Source organism: Podarcis raffonei, chromosome 1 (genome assembly GCF_027172205.1).
Source record: "Podarcis raffonei isolate rPodRaf1 chromosome 1, rPodRaf1.pri, whole genome shotgun sequence".
Taxonomy (NCBI): Eukaryota; Metazoa; Chordata; class Lepidosauria; order Squamata; family Lacertidae; genus Podarcis; species Podarcis raffonei.
Genome location: NC_070602.1, coordinates 138,156,422 through 138,174,101, shown reverse-complemented (window position 1 = coordinate 138,174,101; position 17,680 = coordinate 138,156,422). Strand labels below are relative to the sequence as shown.

At 45.2% G+C, this 17,680-nt stretch overlaps 1 protein-coding gene and 1 pseudogene across 2 annotated transcripts in view; both read left to right on the top strand.

The window, feature by feature from the left end:
* Window positions 1–208: 208 nt before the first annotated feature.
* CPS1 (carbamoyl-phosphate synthase 1) overlaps window positions 209–17,680 on the top strand; it is a 158,845-nt gene continuing 141,373 nt past the window's right edge. The window contains exons 1-2 of one of the 2 annotated variants that reach the window (XM_053364704.1): window positions 209–841; window positions 14,107–14,216. In XM_053364704.1, coding sequence (XP_053220679.1) covers window positions 716–841; window positions 14,107–14,216 — 236 coding nt within the window. In that variant the 5' untranslated portion in view covers window positions 209–715. The remainder of the gene's footprint in view (window positions 842–14,106; window positions 14,217–17,680) is intronic. The other variant, XM_053364697.1, reaches the window with a different exon arrangement.
* On the top strand, window positions 14,729–15,106 carry LOC128401546 (anaphase-promoting complex subunit CDC26-like; annotated as a pseudogene).

The following is a 17,680-nucleotide window of genomic DNA, read 5'->3' as shown; positions in this document are numbered from 1 at the left end:
TGGGCAGCTGGGATCTTTGCAAAAATGTTGGAAAAGGTTCTTCTTGGTATACACCAGCAATACAATTTTAATTCTCTTAGCCAAAGAATGCATGCTCAAGACACAAATGAGCTCTGCCTTAACGATTCTGTCTATGCACTCTTACTTTGCTGTCTTAACACACATTGTTGAAGGATGTGGACTCTAGTAAAACAATAAAAGAAAAAGTAGACCTTGCTATGTAATGCTGTAGCCAGACAGACTCTTTGGAACTAGCCAATATAGCAAAATGTTTTCTATCTAACATAATCTACAGTCTGTAGTAAGTGCCAGTTGTAAATTGTCTCTAATCAGCATGACTAACATTAAGTGGAACTTCCTTGTCTTCTGATTTCACAAATTTACACAGCTAGCCTAATCCAAAGCAGCAGGACAGATAGTCCCTTGCAGTTCCCTGGTGCTTTCCAGCAGGAGTGTTGTTTCTGCTTGGCCTAGGACGCATCTTCAGGATACCCTTTTATCTCTCCAAGAATTGTGTCAGACACTCCTCTAAGGAGGAGCAGAGAGGGTGGAGTCAAGCTGAAACCTTTTAATGGAAGAATGAATGAAAATGCAAAGCAAAAGCTGCCAGCTGAGTCAATAGACCAACCGTCCATAAAACTTTGCCTCCATATACATGGTGGGTAGTCTCTATCCACCTTAAGAAGATAATTTTTATTTTGCCACTTTCCCCAAGATGACAAGAATTTTGACAACTTGCAAAATGGTGAAAATGGTGAGAGGGGGATTTGGTGTTTTCCATAGGAATGCTCAGCATAGCCGATATTTTTCAAGAATTGGTATCCGATCACTGAGTATGAAGGTAATTACAACTTCACATCATCTAATTGATTAATTCTCTCTCTCTCTTTACCTGAGTCTGTAACTAACATGCTAAGAAATAGCTGACCAGATAACCTTGTGTATGTCCAAACAAATCTTTGAGCAAAACTAGGGTTCCAAGTTCCAATTTATTAGAGCCTGTTGACTGCAGAATTGTTGACATAGCAGATATTTCTTGCGTGTACCCTGATTTATAGGATAAATTATGCAGGACTGTGAAGGTTCACAAACCTTGTTAAATATGCAGAGGTCTCCAAATAACCCTGGGAAGTGTTTGGGTGAACTAGCAGGCTGTTGCTACAGAAGCACAAAAATACCCGCTTGTTTAATCTGAAGCCACTTCTTAAGAACAATACAGGAACACTGGACATCAGGGTTAGCACTTCCTTTTTCACACACGGGTCTTCAGCAGTAACTTTTGTGATGCATTTACACACTGTGCTATCAATTGGCGCAGTGGAAGAATGCCTGCTTCTATAGGCTCTGTGTTTCTCTGGTTGCACTATTTATTATTTTTTAATTTCATTTATTAAAAAATAACTAGAGACCACAGGGTGATTTAGAATGTGCTAAAAATATAATATACTTTGTAATATACTTACAAACAAAGATACCTCAAAACCATTTTTTGAATCATCACAACCAGTATAGCAGCTGGCTACCTAAATGCATAAGCATAGCACAGCATTTAGGAGGACTTTAAGCCTGTTTGATTATCCCAGCCAAAGCAGAGTTAAAGGGACAGCACAGATGGTTTCAGCATCCAAAGTCCACTGGGCAGTTGCCAAGCCATCCTCCTTGCATACTGCTTACTTTCTGTGCACTTACCTTATATGACGGCATATGATTCAGCCATCTTCAATCTGAATTGGTGAAGGGCTTGAACTTCCCAAAACTAATGGTCCCAGTGTGCTGGTAGCAATTAAAAGATGCAATATTAAAAATAGTTTAAAACGAATAGGGTGGGCTATATAAGCAATTAGCCAATGAAATCATATGCAGAGACCATCAATCATACAGTCATGAAAGCCTGGGAGAAAGATGAATCTTCACATATTTTCTTTTTTAAATCCCCATTGTTGGAGGAAGATGTACTGTACATCAGGAGCCAGGGGCCAGGCGTAAGAATTGTTGCGGAGGTGTTGATATAAGGGTGCTTCCCAGATTTATTTATCTAGTACAGACTGAATTTAGAAGAAGGGCAAGTGGCTTGGTTTTAGGGATTGATGGAAAGTGTGCAGACTTTCCATGGCTGCTTATTCCTCGGGTCTTTGTGTTATTTTGCGGTTAGCCTCTGTTGGCTGTTCCTGCTATCTGCTGCTGTATGAACATAGAACTGGCGTGTCTTCTGTTTTTCCTATCCTCTTAGTATAAAGCAACAACCAACACCATTAGTTAACTGTGGGTAATCAGTGGGGACAAGTTGGAATGTGGTAATTTGCAGTGATAGGGAGGATGCCAATGAATGGATCTGTAACATCCCCTGTCCACTGACCATGAACAACACACACACAAACACACATGTACTTGAACATATGGTCTCATATACACCTGTGCTAAACACTCTTATATCATCATTACATATGTGCTGCTTTTCCGTGGTAAACCATGGTCAAAGTGGCAACAGCATCTAAAGTTTACATAAGACAACCTATTTACAATTCACTAACAGTTCACTATCAGTAGTTAGAAGGCATAACAGAATTTAAATAGTTACATAAACAACAGGCTAATGAAAACATTTAATATTAATAAATGTAGAATATTAAACAATCCACTGATGATTCAAAATTAAGTCCCAACAGTGAAAAATATGTAAGAAAATAATGCAGGTAACAGCAAAAATAGTGCATCCCTGAAACTAAATCTTGACACCATCAACAATTCCTTAAAAACACCCCACCTCGATGATCTCTAGGCACTTTAAACAACAGGAACCGTCTTTACAGCTGGAGTCAGGCAGGGCCTCACCCCACCAGGAGATGTGGGAATAGACCAGACAGAGAATAGAGACCCAGTCCTGCTGGAAGGCATTTATGCACATCATGTATTGCACATTTAAAAAATACTGGTGAAGGGAAATAGACCAGAAGCAGGGCACCTCTTTGCCCTCCCTCTCTACATGCCTGTTGCTCGGTCCCAGCTCCTGCTAACCTAGCAGTTTGAAAGCACACCAAAAAAAGTGCAAGTAGATTAATAGGTTCCGCTCCGGCGGGAAGGTAAATGGTGTTTCCATGCTCTGCTCTGGTGTCGGTGTTCCATTGTGCCAGAAGCGGCTCAGTCATGCTGGCCACATGACACGGAAAAACTGTCTGCGGACAAACGGCAGCTCCCTCGGCCTGTAAAGTGAGATGAGCGCCGCAACCCCAGAGTCGTTCGCGACTGGACTTAACTGTCAGGGGTCTCTTTACCTTTACCTTTACACACACTTGTGGAAATAGGACGGAAGGATATCCTTCACCTACATATGAGTAGTGCAACACAGGAGCTGCAAAGTTATGCAAGATTGTGGCTCCACTTCCACAAAGAAACATTGCGAACTGTGATTTTTTTCCAGCTCACAGCAGAGAAGGGGGCAATCTTGCGTACTAGCTGTTCTAACATTGCACTGCTCACATGTCAGCTGCTTGCATGATCAGTTTTCTTCCACAAAAAGTATAGCCAGAAGTTACGCTCAGTTTCTAACACTGCCTGCTGCAATTGCGTTTGCCTCACTGGGTCCATATTCATAATACACGATGGTCTCTTGCATTATTTAGACTGCCTTGCTCCTTTCTAACCTTTTGGAATATCAGAAGAGACAGAAACGATGGATGGTGACACCAAGGGGGCTGTGAGCTGTGTGGGAATAGGATTACAAAGGCTGATCAAGCTGAGCTATGATTTCCTGGCTGAAAGAAAAAGTGCTGAGCACTGTAACAAGTTCCTAAATGTGTTGTGACAGGTCGTTTGCAAGTGTAGTCATGTCTTCTACACAGCCTGCATCTGGATCTACTTCACAGATCAGCTTTAGTGTCTCTCCAGCTAACATGTCAAGAAATATACGAGCTGAAGGAGAGGTGTCATTGCAAGCATGCCTCATGAATAGTAAGGGCTACTAATGTGCGCTTTCATAGAATCATAGAACTGTAGAGTTGGAAGGGACCCCGAGGATCATCTAGTCCAACCCCCTGCAATGCAGGAATACACAGCTGTCCCATGCAGGATCAAACCTGCAGCCTTGGCATTATCAGCACCACCATGTAACCAGCTGAGAGCAGCAGGGGGACAGCCAACTCCAGCCTGGAGCTTTTGACAAAGATCAAAAGCCAACTGTGTCCTTTTAATCCTCTGCCCATAAACTCCCTCTCCCAGACTCAACTCCCTTGTGGAGAACTTAAAGGGCCAACCCTCTTGCCTGAAGATGGAGACTGTAGCCTCATGCCCCATGCAATCCCTGCAGTGCTGGACCACTGAGGTGTGGTGGGAGACATTTGGTTCCTCAGAGGAGGGTACCTTTGAGGGTCCTGGTGCTACAGGAGGCTGTTCTGTAGGCAATGTCAGCCAGCCCCAGGCTCACTGGTCTTCTGATCTCTAGTAGCAAGTTCAGAGCCCTGAACCTGGTCTCGCCTCTCAGCTTGTGACACTGCAGCCTCAGAAATTGTGTCTTCATCATTGCAGGAACTCCAGGGTCGTGACACGTGCTAAGAATTTCCTGTGACATCCTCTTGACCAACAGCCCCCATGAAAATGACACAGTACAGTTAAATCTGTGGCGTTTGCCCAGATTACTTCTCCAGGACTATGTGTTCTCTACCTTGTCTTCCCTTAGGTTCCTGTATCTCAGGCTGTTGCTGATTTTTTAAAATAAAAGATTGTTATTGATTTTCTACAAAGGCCATTGCTGATTTAAAGTCTCTTTTGCCCCTCCCCCTTCCAACCTCTGGACTTCCTGCCCATTGAGGCCAAACTACATGGTAAGTGGAGAAACTTACTTAAAATGCAGCCAGGTTGTTCTTTTGGATTGAAGCTGGCTTGGGAGAAAACACAGCTTCTCCTAAGAATCTACAGGATAGACATGGTTTGTGGCTAATGTTGTGTGTACACTGCTCCCCAAACCATCGGTAGGAGTGCACTGAATGTGGAGTAAAAATGAGTATGTACACAAGCTCAGTGTGTTTCTCTTCCCCAACTTTCTTTTACTTTCGGTGGAGATGGGAAAATGGTCCCACCATGGCACCACATCATGCTTTTCACCCCTCTGTCCCCAACCACTGTTTCCAGGGAGTCATGAGATGTATAGATGCAGATCAGGAGGGCCTACTTGTCTTCCTATAATGGGCTGATTTGGGTCTTGGCTTCCCTGACTCTTCTCACTTGGCCTATCTTGGCAACTCAGCCCCTCCTGCCTCCTAGAACCCATGTGGTGTTTTAGTTCCAGCAAAATCTCCTTGCTGGAGAACATTTCATACTTCCCAGCCTAATTTTCAAGCGAGGTGGGCAAATAGTAACTGAACTTAAGTTTACAAGTGGAGGCTCACATGTCAGAAACGCACCTCCACGCAAAATAAATAAATAATTCCTGCACAAAGGAGGAAGGTCTAGGCTTTGTCTTGATGTACGCAATTAGTCTAGCCCAATTAGTATATTTTCATTTATCTGTTTACACTTTGCTTTAGATCAAGACTGTGAGAAACTCATGCAATAATACCTGAATAATAGAAAATGGTAGCATTCTCTTCTGTCAAACAAAAATGTCAATGCTAAGATATGTTTCCTGCTTAACAAGACCCATCAAAATTCAAGATAATGACTGCTCCCCGCATAAAACGGGGGGCTCCCTTTGTGTGGACGTGCACAGCCCCTGGATCTAGAGCGGCTCCATTAGCACAGGCATGGCTTTGCCTTCCCCCAGGTGGGATACCTGGAGGTCTCCGCCTACCTCAGTCAGTTGTCCAATCCTGCTTGGGGGAAGCATTGCCAAGGAGACCAGGCCAGGTAGGGGAGGGACTACCTGCCCACACAATAGAGGGAGGATCTTACCTGGGAATCCTCACTTGGCTCCAGAGCTTCTCCCACCCTACCCACCCTCAGTTAAGTCTTGTTGTGCAGGTTAGCTTTTCTTCACAGGTATGCGGGCACTGCTACGTCAAGGTCACTGTTGAAGGGCCAGAAAGGAATTCCCCTGCACTGGCAGGTTTTGCCTTTCCCGTAGCAAAACGTCACAACTTTGGCAGTATCAGGCCTTGGGCGGAATCCTTTAGTCTATTTAACGGTTCCCCGTTAAAGGGGTTTCTGATGGGAGGCTTTGACCGTACGCCGAGAGGTCGTCATTGCTGTCCCCTGTGACGGCGGCGTAATGGGGGCGGCTATCTCTGCTTGAACATATGTTCTCCAGAGCTGGCCCATCCCCCCCCCACACTGGATAACCCTGATGTTCCCTAGGTCCCCGGCTGGGGACTGGGGAGGGATAACGCCCAATGCCTGAGCCAAGGTCTACCCACATCTGAAATATAATAAAGTTGTGGCCAATTTAATCCCATAGCACGTTGTCTTGAGTCGTTATTCCACTTGACGGGGGGTCGCCTGGGGTCTGGGGACTCCACCTGTCCACACGCAATGCTCTGATATTGTATTCCTATGACCACTAGAGGGTGGAAGGCAGCTACATTTTTATTGGCAGAAAGAAGAGAGGGTCAGTACCAAAAATAATGTCCCCTGCACACCTCAGAATGATGTTATTTGTAAAATAATTATTTACTGTATTTATATGGGCTACCCAATAACATGTTATCTGAGCAGCTCACAAGACATAAAATAATGAAATGATTTCCAGAGGGATAGCAGGGTAGACTGCTGCAGGAAAAACAACAAAGAGTCTAAAATTACAAGAGCGAGACAAATAAAGAGCAGCATAAAAATATTTGATGTGACCAACATGTTTCAACATGTTGCAATGTAATTTAGCTGACATTTTTTCTTCTCTGAAAAACACACAATAAGTTGTTAGCAATCCAGTCTTTTTTGGGGAGGTCATTAGTTGACTCATCTGTCGTAGTGTGGTAACAAAGAGATGTTTTTGGTTCTATGGCTTGTGCCTTTCCAAACATAAGTGCCCCTGACATGTGTTGAAATGAGATGGGTTGTGTTTATCAAATGTCACAAATCAAGTCTATTTATGAGCACTAAGCCAAGGTAGCAGCTCATTTGGGGAGGAGGGAGCTGACATTTTTGTTAGGCTACTGGATACTTCTATGTATTTGTGTCAGGAATTTATCATTTCATGATCTGAATCAAAAGCTAGGTTTTCACGGGAGACACTATTCTGAACTCAGTGTGATCAATTGATTGTAGCCTGCTATGACATCTTCCCCGTTAGCTTTTGTCATAGACCTAGTAAGAATTGTGCCTGTGACCTGTGTTGTGAGAAAGGGAAGGAGCTCACGTCAACCATCGGCCATTTTGTCAGCAAATTCAACCACTGGCAGCTATGCAAGTAGCTAGCGAGTTAGCCCTGAAGAGTAGCAAATATGGTGCCCTTCAGATGTTTTGGATCACAACTGTTATCAGCCCCAGCCAGCATGGCCAGTGGTCAAGGATGATGGGAGCTGTAGCCCAACCAATATCTGAAAGGAACCTTGTTGGCTACCCTTGCTAAAGATGATCCAGCCCTTCTTATTTTGTATGTTCTTAATATGATGACTCTGGATAACTGCACTTTAATCCCACCTTAAGCCCTAGATATTCAGTTCTCTATCTTGAGGGGTGCTATAACAAAACTGGGCCCTTCTCCATTCTCCAGCATTACCAAACACCTTGGGAAGGAGGTACTTTTAATAAAGCACAATATTCATTTCAACAGGGGTTCTTTAGGAAAGTGACAGTTGCTGTAAAATTTCACTGCATTTTAGGAACGTGCAGAAGCCTGTTAAAGCTGGTATCGTTGAACACACATCCAAGGACCCTGAATTTAAGGGGTGAGGGATGTAAAGAGCTGTATGAGCAAAGCAATAAATAGGGAGCTTGTAACAAAACAGCCCAACTGAGCAAAGGAAAAGGATTTGGAGATCCACAAAACCCCTAGGAGCAAACTAAAAAATGTAATTAAAGGAAGAGAAAAATATTGAATGCTGGCTTTAAAGACTATTTCTGTCAACGATAAAGGGGCTCTTTCAATAAATTTGAAGGAGGCAGGCAGAAGATTGTTTCATTAAAAGCAGAGAGGCAATGCAGATGGAAACAGCATTCTCAGTAATCCTCGTAGTTTTCAGTGACCCCAAGTGGAAGAATTATTTTGAAAGAATATGTAGGAGGGCCAAATGCCCTCACAGAGGGTATCCTGCAAGAAGCCCCACTGAAAGAAACAAGAGCTGAGCAAAAGCACTCTCATTGGATAGTCATGTCAACATGCAGCCACTGCAAAACTTTTTATTCCCTTGAATGTATGTTGTGGAAAATAGATTAACATGCAGGGGAGCTGGAATGCTTCATTAAAATAACAATATCAAATTATGTGTTTGGAATTGAATATATTTACTTCAGAGGTTGAATTTTGAATGATCAAAAAAGGAAAGGTACACACTTTCTTATATTTGGGGAAAGGATATGTCTGTAAGCAGGGTGTAATGCAAGGGACAAGTGATGAAATAGAGAAGCCCCCATCCAGGCCACAGGAATTCCGTGTCTCTGTTTGTAGATAGGGCGCAAGGCTACCTTTGCAAACAGAGCCGGCCCACTGATGAGGCAGGGTGAAGCACTCACCTCAGGCAGTAGAAGCACAAGAGGTGGCATCTTGCTTTCCCCACAACTGGTGAGAGGGAGAAGACGAGTGGAAACGCCTCCTGGAGCACCCCATAGAGGCGGTTTTCCTCTGGCATGATGATTGCTGGAAGAGGCATTGAAAATACATGGATTTCAAGTGCAAATTGAAACCTCACCAAAGTGATGGGTTTTTAAAGTCTGGGTATCACCTACTAGTTTTAAAATAAAATCTAAAAGCATTTTTTTTTGTAGGGGTTATCCTTTCATAATTGGATTATAGGTTGGCGCCTCTATGTGCTCTTATTTGTTCTGAGGGCCACAATGTCTGACCTGAAGTATGTGAAAGTAGCCTGTATTTGGGAACCCAAGAATAGACAAACAAGTCTAGTTGCAAGACAGTGTGTGGGGTCTTCTCATCCCCCACAAAATTATAATCGGGTGAAAACTCATCTCCATGAATGCTGCTCTGGGTTTCCTAGGCTATACCATAAATGGTCTGCTATTTCTCCACATCCAAATGGTTTCTATGATCTTAAGAACAAGGAAGATATCAAACTACTATAGTGGTAATCTCAGGGACACAGATGTTGGGGAGGACAATGCGACTAGGTACATGGGACCTCCAGGAAGGTACACAGACTTATGGTATATGTTGCTAGTGAATATCATTGTACAGTCTCTGCACAGCGCAATTACTGGAGAAATCTGCTGCTGCTGCTGCTGCTACAACTTGGTTTTGATCAGGTGTTTAAAAAACTCATCTTGTTTATCTGTGATGCTTTATATGATTTCAGTAAAGCAAAAGGCAGGTTGTAAATATGTTTAATATTTATAATCCAGAGGTGTGTATTACATGTCATTGAACTGTACTAGCACAACTGACATCCTATTAGTTGTGGGTGCTCTTGTATAACTCCCCCCACAAAAAAACACCAGTATATGTACATGAATAAAAGCAGTATGTTTATTAGGTCCATACCCAAGAGCTTATTTACAGTTTCTGGGGTAAAGAATTGCTGTTGGAGCAGGGTGTGCAATTCAGCAAGCAAGACCCCAAAAGCAAAAATAGACTTGCTTAAGTTGGGGGCTCTAAGGGATATTTGCATTTAGGAGATGGATCAAGGGATTTTTAATTCCATTTCAAACTGAAATCTTTCACACAGGGAACTGATTAGCCCAAATGGCATTTTCTAATGGTTTGTAAAACTCCCCCACCTTTCCTTTCCTTATTTGCTTTAGAAAGGAGCAGCGTATCAGCTGAGGGATGTGTGATAATGTCCACACTTGCAAGTTAAGTAAAAATAATTGCTTCAGGAGTGCTGCATAAACAAATCTGTTCTTATATAATGATGACGATAAATCAAACACAGGAAAATATTTATCGGTCTGGAAATATACAGGGTACTGTTTACCTGTGCTACGCAGGACCCTTGGGGCAGTATAATAAGTAAGATCAAATAATTCAACTTTGTGCTTGCAAATACTACTAAGCAGCTTTATAACATCTTGAGCGAAGCAGCCATGTTTACTCAGAAATAAGTCCCGCTGAATTCAATGGGACTTCAATCTCTTGTACCCTGTTAATCTGTAATATTTATTGTGTTCTGTCTACTCAACAACTCAGGGCATTGAAGGCAGATGAGGCAGTCACCTTTCTGAAGCTAAGCTGGTTTGGGTCTAATCAGTGCCTACATACGACACCATCTGGGAGCTCCATGTATGCTGCTGTCATGGAATAAAAATTAGAATATAAATGTGCTAAATAACTTACAGAAGGCAACAATCAGTAGGAGAGATGAACTGAAATCCCCTTACAGTGGAACCCTAGCTCTTTGGGATCTTTTGATAACAGAACAACTTCATCAGCAATTAAAAGTTGCCACAAAGCAGAATAAATTAGAGGACTTTCTCTCAACACGGCTCTTTTTGATCCGTGGGTTGACAGTAAGCCAGAAAGTGGGTAGCATGGACTTTTCTGACTGTATTTATCCATACAGTTCCTTTACTGGTTGTATTGTATGCTGTTATTAATATGTGGTGGCTGGTGTCAATTGGGACTGGTGGGGCAGGGAGCTTAGCAGAAGATGCAGCCAGAGCCAGTAGGAGGCAGCGTCACCCAAGATGGCAGGCAGGAGGGGCTGGTTAAGGGCAGACTGAGCTTGCTGGGGGCAGTGTCCTATTCGTTCTAATGGACAGCCTCCACTGTCCTTTACTGGTTATAATAACAGAGAATTCAGCTGTGGAGGAGAGCTGACAAGATGGTTGCCAAAATGGGGCCACTGAGAAATAGGTGTCTATTGGTGTGTTTAGGGAACCCCAAGCTTTTTAGAAGAAGGGTGGGGGAGAATTAAGGGAGGACTTCTGGGTTGGCGCCTCCGGCAATGGCGGAGCACCTCCGATCGGGAGGAACTGGCTCCTTGGAAAGCAGGGTCTGACCGCCACGGCGAAGGCGGAGACCCACTGAAATCACAGGCGGGAGAAGCTTGTGAACCTGGGATTCGGCTGGCACCTTTTGCGCCTCCCCTACTCATGGGGAAACCCTGTTTTGGGGATCCGGAGCAACGTGGGGTGAGTGGCGCGGTGCTTCGAATTGACTGCTTCTTTCACGGAGTGAAGCCACATTGCTGTTGCCGGAGAGCGCTGACTTTTTCCTGTGGACAATTGGACTTTAAACAACTACCCGTGAGTAGAACGGAAAATTGGATCTTTAAATACCTTAATTTGGCACCGAAACGGGAAGGTTTTAAACAGGAAGTCCGCCTTCCTCTTTTGTAAATAGATTGAAGCAAAGACGTTACAAGCTAAAGTCTCGGAAAGCCTTTGGCAAAGGATTAAATTTCCATCGGTTAAAATTATCAAACCCCCCTTGGAAGCAGGAGAAGAGGGGGAAAATTTTGGACCTAGCGAGCCTGCAGGAGAGAGTGAAAAATCAAATTACCACTGCTCTGAACCTGGAAACGGGCTGCCAGAAAGAGTGACGTTTTGGGAGAGTTCATTGACTGTGAACAGAACGTATTTGACAGCTAGCTAAACAAGAGAAATATATTGTTTCCATTGTCCTCTTCTGCATTTAAAAAGGAGGAAAAGTAACTGAAAATTGAAACTATCTTTATTGCTTGAGTTGTGCTTGAAAGGACTGATACAAGTGGAGATTGTTTCCTTCTAGAGGGAGCTTTTGAAACTGTTACAGGAGTGTAACTGGGGAATCTCCAGCTGCAAGATAAGAAATTGTGAGAACCAGGGATTGACCTTGGACCATTTAAAAATGTTGACAGGAGAAGCCATAGTGACTGCATTATGTAAGATAAGCTATTCGTTGGAACAGCTTCACAAGAAGACAAAAAGTGAACACCAACACAGAAATTATTCAGGACTTGGTACAGGAATCTACTTTGGCAGGACAAATTGTGGAGGAGAAGGAGAAAGCTGTTGTTGTCGAACCTAAAGTAATACAAGTAATACAAGCAGGATCCTCAGCCTTACAGAAGCAAATTGAGAAGTTCAGGCCTTCTATGATTGAATCTAGAAAAAGTCAGATTTTGAGGATCGGAGCCCGGCTTGAACTGGAGAAGGAAAGTTGGAAAGATCCCTCTATGCAGAGATTAACGGACTTTTGGGATATGGACTTGGGTCAGGAGGAGATTGAAGTTCCGGGGGCCTTTGGATTTGGAGGAAGCTTGAAACATGTCCTGAAATACTTTATGGATCTTAATTTTAACTATGGAAATTTGGCTGACCTGTCGAGAAGGAATAAAAGCATTGTTAGGTTGGAGTCTCCCCGAGATCTGCTCTTTAGCATTAAAGAATATGAAGAAGACCTGCAGAAGGGACTTGGAAAAGAGTTAAGAGCCTCGGACATAAGATCTCCAGGTTGATGGACTATATGGAATTGACGGAAAGGACTGGCAGAATCCGAGACCAGGGAGAAGAGATGGTGGAAGAAGATTGGAAAATTTAAAGTTTATTTATAGAAATACTGTAAAATTAATGAGTGATAGAAAAATGTTGGAATGAAATTTTATGGCCTTAGTAGAAATGTTATAAGGAGTTAAGCATATACAAGTATTCTAGTTTTAATGGAAAATAAGGTTAAAAACATGTTAAGATATTTATAATATGACAGAAAATAGAGAAAGATGGAAAGGATTTGCTGAAACAATTAATAGAAGTGGAATACAGAAAGGGAGGTGAGAGGAGGTCAATGAAACAAGGGAATGAAAGATAGAGTATGGAAAAGGTGTGATGTATGTTTTTAAATTGTTTTTGTTTTGTTTTGTTTAGGGTTAGGGTTAGGGATAGGGTTTTGTTTAGTTTAATGTGTTAAGGTTGTGCTTTGTATTGTTTATATTTCGTATTGTATTGTTTTTTTCTTTTGTTTTTTTCTTTTGTCCTTTCTTCTTTTCCTTTTTTGTAAGCTTTAAAAGTAATAAATATTATTTTTTAAAGAGAATTAAGGGAGAACCTCCCTAGTGACATACCTAGGGCTTGGTGTGGTTGGCCCCCGCCAGGGGTGCAGGCCCTCTGCCCCTGCAAAAACATGCCTCCACTCTGGCTCAGAGTTGCTAGAAGCCTGTCCATGCACTCCCAGGCCGTTCCTCCGCTGCTCGGGGGGGGGCAGGCTTCAAAGGCGCAATGAAAAGGGGAGGGGGCTGATACAGCTCCTTGCCAAGGGCACAAGGGAGCCTAGGTACAACTCTGAACCTCCCTTCCTAACAGTCCAGTGAAGACTCAGCATATTCAGTGGATACTTAAAAAAAAGAAGTGTAGGATTGCATAGACAATCTCCGGCACCGTAGGAACCATATATGGTTACAATTATGCCACACAAGTCAGAAGAAAAATCACCACTCTATTCCCTGCCCACTGTCTGCTTCCAACCTCTCCACATATAAATTGATCTAGAAGGGCCCTGCATATTTGTTGAATTGGAACTGGTGTTAAGGACTGTTCAAGACAGGAAAACTGGCATTCACTGCTGTGTTCAAGACAGCAAAACTGGCATTCACTGCTGTGGGGTTATGAGTGAGAAAGAAATACATGATCTGGACCACTGGCTAGTGAAATAGGCCGCATAATTGGCTACAGGAAGGTTACATATTATTAACCAGGGCCGGCCCACTAGTGAGGCAATTGCCTCAGGTGGCAGGATTCACTGGTGCAGCAGATCCTGATGTACATCTTCCTTCCCTGCTTGTTCTTCACCCACTCCTTCTTTGCTGGTGGGGAGGGGGCCCTATTTGGTGACCACTTCAGGTGCCAAAATATTTTGTGCCGGCCCTGCTATTAGCGGAATAATCTTTGGTCTACTGTAGGAAAATCTTACCTATCACTTTATCCCTATTACCAGGGTAAGTACAGGAACAGCCTTTCTTACCGATCAACGTACAGATGATGGGTGTTTTAAAGGTAGAAGGAAGACATTTCGGGGCTGGAAATTGTTGGTCTAGGGTGGCATTATGTAGAAGGAAATATAAATGATGAGTTTCATTGATATTTTTTTTCTAGGCACAGACAGCCAACTTAGTGCTGGAAGATGGAACCAAGATGACGGGCTACTCTTTTGGTCATCCATCCTCTACAGCTGGGGAAGTTGTATTCAATACCGGCCTGGCTGGGTAAGGGGGAGATTTTTTAAAACCTATTTATTATATCTAGGAATCTACTTCCATATTGCCATGATAATAAAATAAAAACCCACCATTATTCAATGGAACAAGCTGTTGGTCGCCCATATTTTAAAGGTAGATCTTTAAAATATGCCCTTCTAAGTTGCTTCCAAGTTCCCCTCTTCTCTTAGCAGAGAAAGAAACCACGTTTGGTAAGTTAAAAATGGTTTACTTACAAACAATTCAAAGGTCAGATTCATGTACTTTTCCATACAGCAGCAAGAAAAGACAGCAGAGGCATCTTTCCCATTTGGCTGAGTGGCGCCATGCGCCACAGCGCCCGCCCAGCAGGGGCACCCAGCAGCAGGTCCGCCACCCTCCACCAACTTGGGAGTCTCCTTGAGTCTCCTCAGAGGAGGAGGCGCCATGCCGAAAGCCCCACAGAGCAGTGTCTGGTGCCAGACACTGCTCTGTGGGGCTTTCGGTGGCAGAGGGTGGAGGACCCGCTTCTGGGTGCCCTTGCTCCCTCAACTCAGGACCTGGTGCACGTGCGCGAGAGCCGCAGGCGAAAGGTATGCTTGCAAGATGCTGTGGCGGAAACCGACGCAGCTTGAACTGAAGCTGGATGACATCGAGGAGTTTGACGGCGCCCACAAGGAACTCGAGAGTCATAGGAGGTGGATGTGGTGGGAGCCAGTGATAGTGAGGGTGCGCTGGGACTCAGTACTGATCATAAGAGCCGGGAGCAGATGATACATGACCGGATTGGCTACAAACCCTAGCCCAAACCAAACAATTGTTTATCTCAGTTTGGGAACTTTGAGTTCTAGAGCCCAAAGAGTGGACAGTGGCAGTGCCTGGTACCTGGGAGCTTTGGAAGAAAGCAGGAATTTGTTTCATGAGCCCAACAAACTCCGTTTAGAAATAGCAGAAGAGACTGAGCTGCTCTCCTCTAGAAATGGAATTCCTCCTTCAAGCAGAGCAAGTCTTGCTTTCCCTGCAAAGATGGGATCTCTGCCTTTGTTAAGTTGTGGGTAACATATCAGATGACACAGCGATTCTTCAAACAGCTCTTGTCTATTCACAGGGCAGAACAGAACTGAAGGGTTCAGTCAGCCTGCTTATATAGAGCTCCAGTACAACGTAACTGTAACAACTTTCTAAAACTATCCAATCACTGAACGTCACTTTCGATCCCTTATTTGCATAACTATCTACAGAATCCCCCTGCTGGCCCAGGGTTAGAACTTCAGTACATAACACCCCTCCCCACCGAGATAAGGCGTTAGTTACAATTGTAATGGTTTCCTTATATACAGCACTACACGTAATGGTTCAATTAGGCACAAAAGCATATCGGTTACATTTCACATACTTCCACATACTTAGACCAACAGTGTTACATGTCCAACAACATAGTCCCTTTAAATAAGTTGGGCACTTGGAAACTCTGCCAGACCGCAGGGGACCGGTACCCAAGTCTGGGGGGCCACCCAATTCTTGCTGAGGCTGTGGCGCGACCCTAGGTGGTGTTGAAACCAAGTCCCCTGGATCCGCTGCTGTGGGTGGAACCTCCGCAAGTGGAGTTGGCAGAATGTCAGGCACGGCAGTGGTCTGAGTCTGTGGGAAGTCTGGCAGACCCTCTGAAGTGGCTTGGTTCGGCTCCACGCCCGCAGTTTGCGAGAGAGGTGTAGGTGGAGCCTCACCATCTGTAAGTGTCTGTTCTGGAGCCACGAGCGCAGCTGGGGGCACCACGGTAGTGTCTAAGTCCCCAACCCTGCGCCTAAGCTGATCTATGTGCCGGCACCACAAGCGTCTGTCTTCGAGTGCCACCTGGTACGAGCGAAGTCCAGTGATTCCCACTACTGTGGCTGGCACCCAAGGTGCTCCCACAAAGTTCCGGGCAAAGACCTGGTTTCCTGGAACAAATGACCATGGTGCGTTAGCACAGCCATGGCAAAGTCCGGGTGCAGCCTGTCGAGCGGGGACCTGAGGCGGTGGCCTATAAGCAGTTTGGCAGGACTCCGCCCTGTGGCCGCATGAGGGGTGATGTGTTGTACGAATAAGTATTCGGCGACCCGCTCGTGCCAGTCTCCCCGGTCTAGGCGCGCCAGTGCCTCTTTTGCCGAGCGCACCATTCTCTCTGCTTGCCCGTTGCTGGATGGATGAAATGATGCCGTCAGGGCATGGTGGATGCCCAGTCCCAAAAGATACCGCTCAATAGTGCCTGATGTGAACTGCGGTCCGTTGTCGGAGACAAGGACATCAGGACACCCATGCGTCGCAAAGAGGCCTCACAGCACCCGGATGACGGCCTCGGTAGTGGTGGAGGGCATCAGGGCCACCTCCAGCCATTTGGAATAGGCGTCCACCACTACCATAAAGGTCCGGCCGTGAAAGGGGCCGGCCAGATCAATGTGCACCCTCGACCAGGGTGTCTTGGGCATCTCCCAGGTGTGTCCCTTAGCTGCTGGTGGCGCAGGCCTCGATTCTTGGCACGCTTGACAGGCGGAAACCCAGGCAGTGATGGCATCGTTCATGTTAGGCCACCAGACGTAACACCGAGCCTGACCTTAGTGATGTGGCCCTTTCTGAAACACTTCCGACAGATGGCGTCTCTGAATCAACACTTGGCACGGGAATGGTTGCCTCCGCAGCCGGAACATTCCAATTGGCCCTTGGACTTCTGTTGGAACTTCCTGCGCTCCCGCTTTGTCTGGTGCACGTCATCGTCTTCACTGGAGGATGCCTCATCACTGCTGGCCTCTTTGTGATGCACTGGAACTGGCTTCCTAGCAAAACGTGGGCTACTGGCCTTGCGGATCTCCTGGGCAGAGCGTTCAGCAGCTTCCAAGGTCACGGCCTCCTCAGTGGCTTTCTGCAGCGTGAGGTCTGGCTTGGCGAGGAGACACCGTTGTAGACGGATGTCCCGGACCCCGCAGACGATTCGATCCATAAGGGCATCGTCTAAGTCTCAGAACTTGCAGTGCATTGCAGCCTGTCGGAGGGCAGCGGTGTAGTTGTTAATTGACTCCCCCTCTGCCTGGTTCCGGTGGTAGAACGCATGGTGGGCTGCAATCTTGGACGGCTTTGGCGTGTAGTGGTTGCGGAGCTTCTCTTGAATCGTGTCCCATGGTGTTGCCTGGACTGCTTCAGGCACAACCAATGCTCGGGCCGTCTCGAACACCTCAGGCCCACAGAGGCTGAGGAATAGGCCCCGCTTACGCTCCTGTGATACTTTCGTCAGCTCGTTGGCTTGGAGGTAGCAGTCGAACTGAGCGAGGTAGGAGTCCCATGATTCAGAGGCTGGCACAAACGGCGGTAGAGGCACAAGTGAAGCCATGGTTCCGATGCCGATGTGGAGGCGATGGATGGAACACAGTGCTCTAGCCAGAACAGTCAGCTCTGAATTGGTTCTGTTCAGTGATTTCGCTCAGTGTTTCAGCTCAGTGATTCAGCTCTGCTCAGAGGGT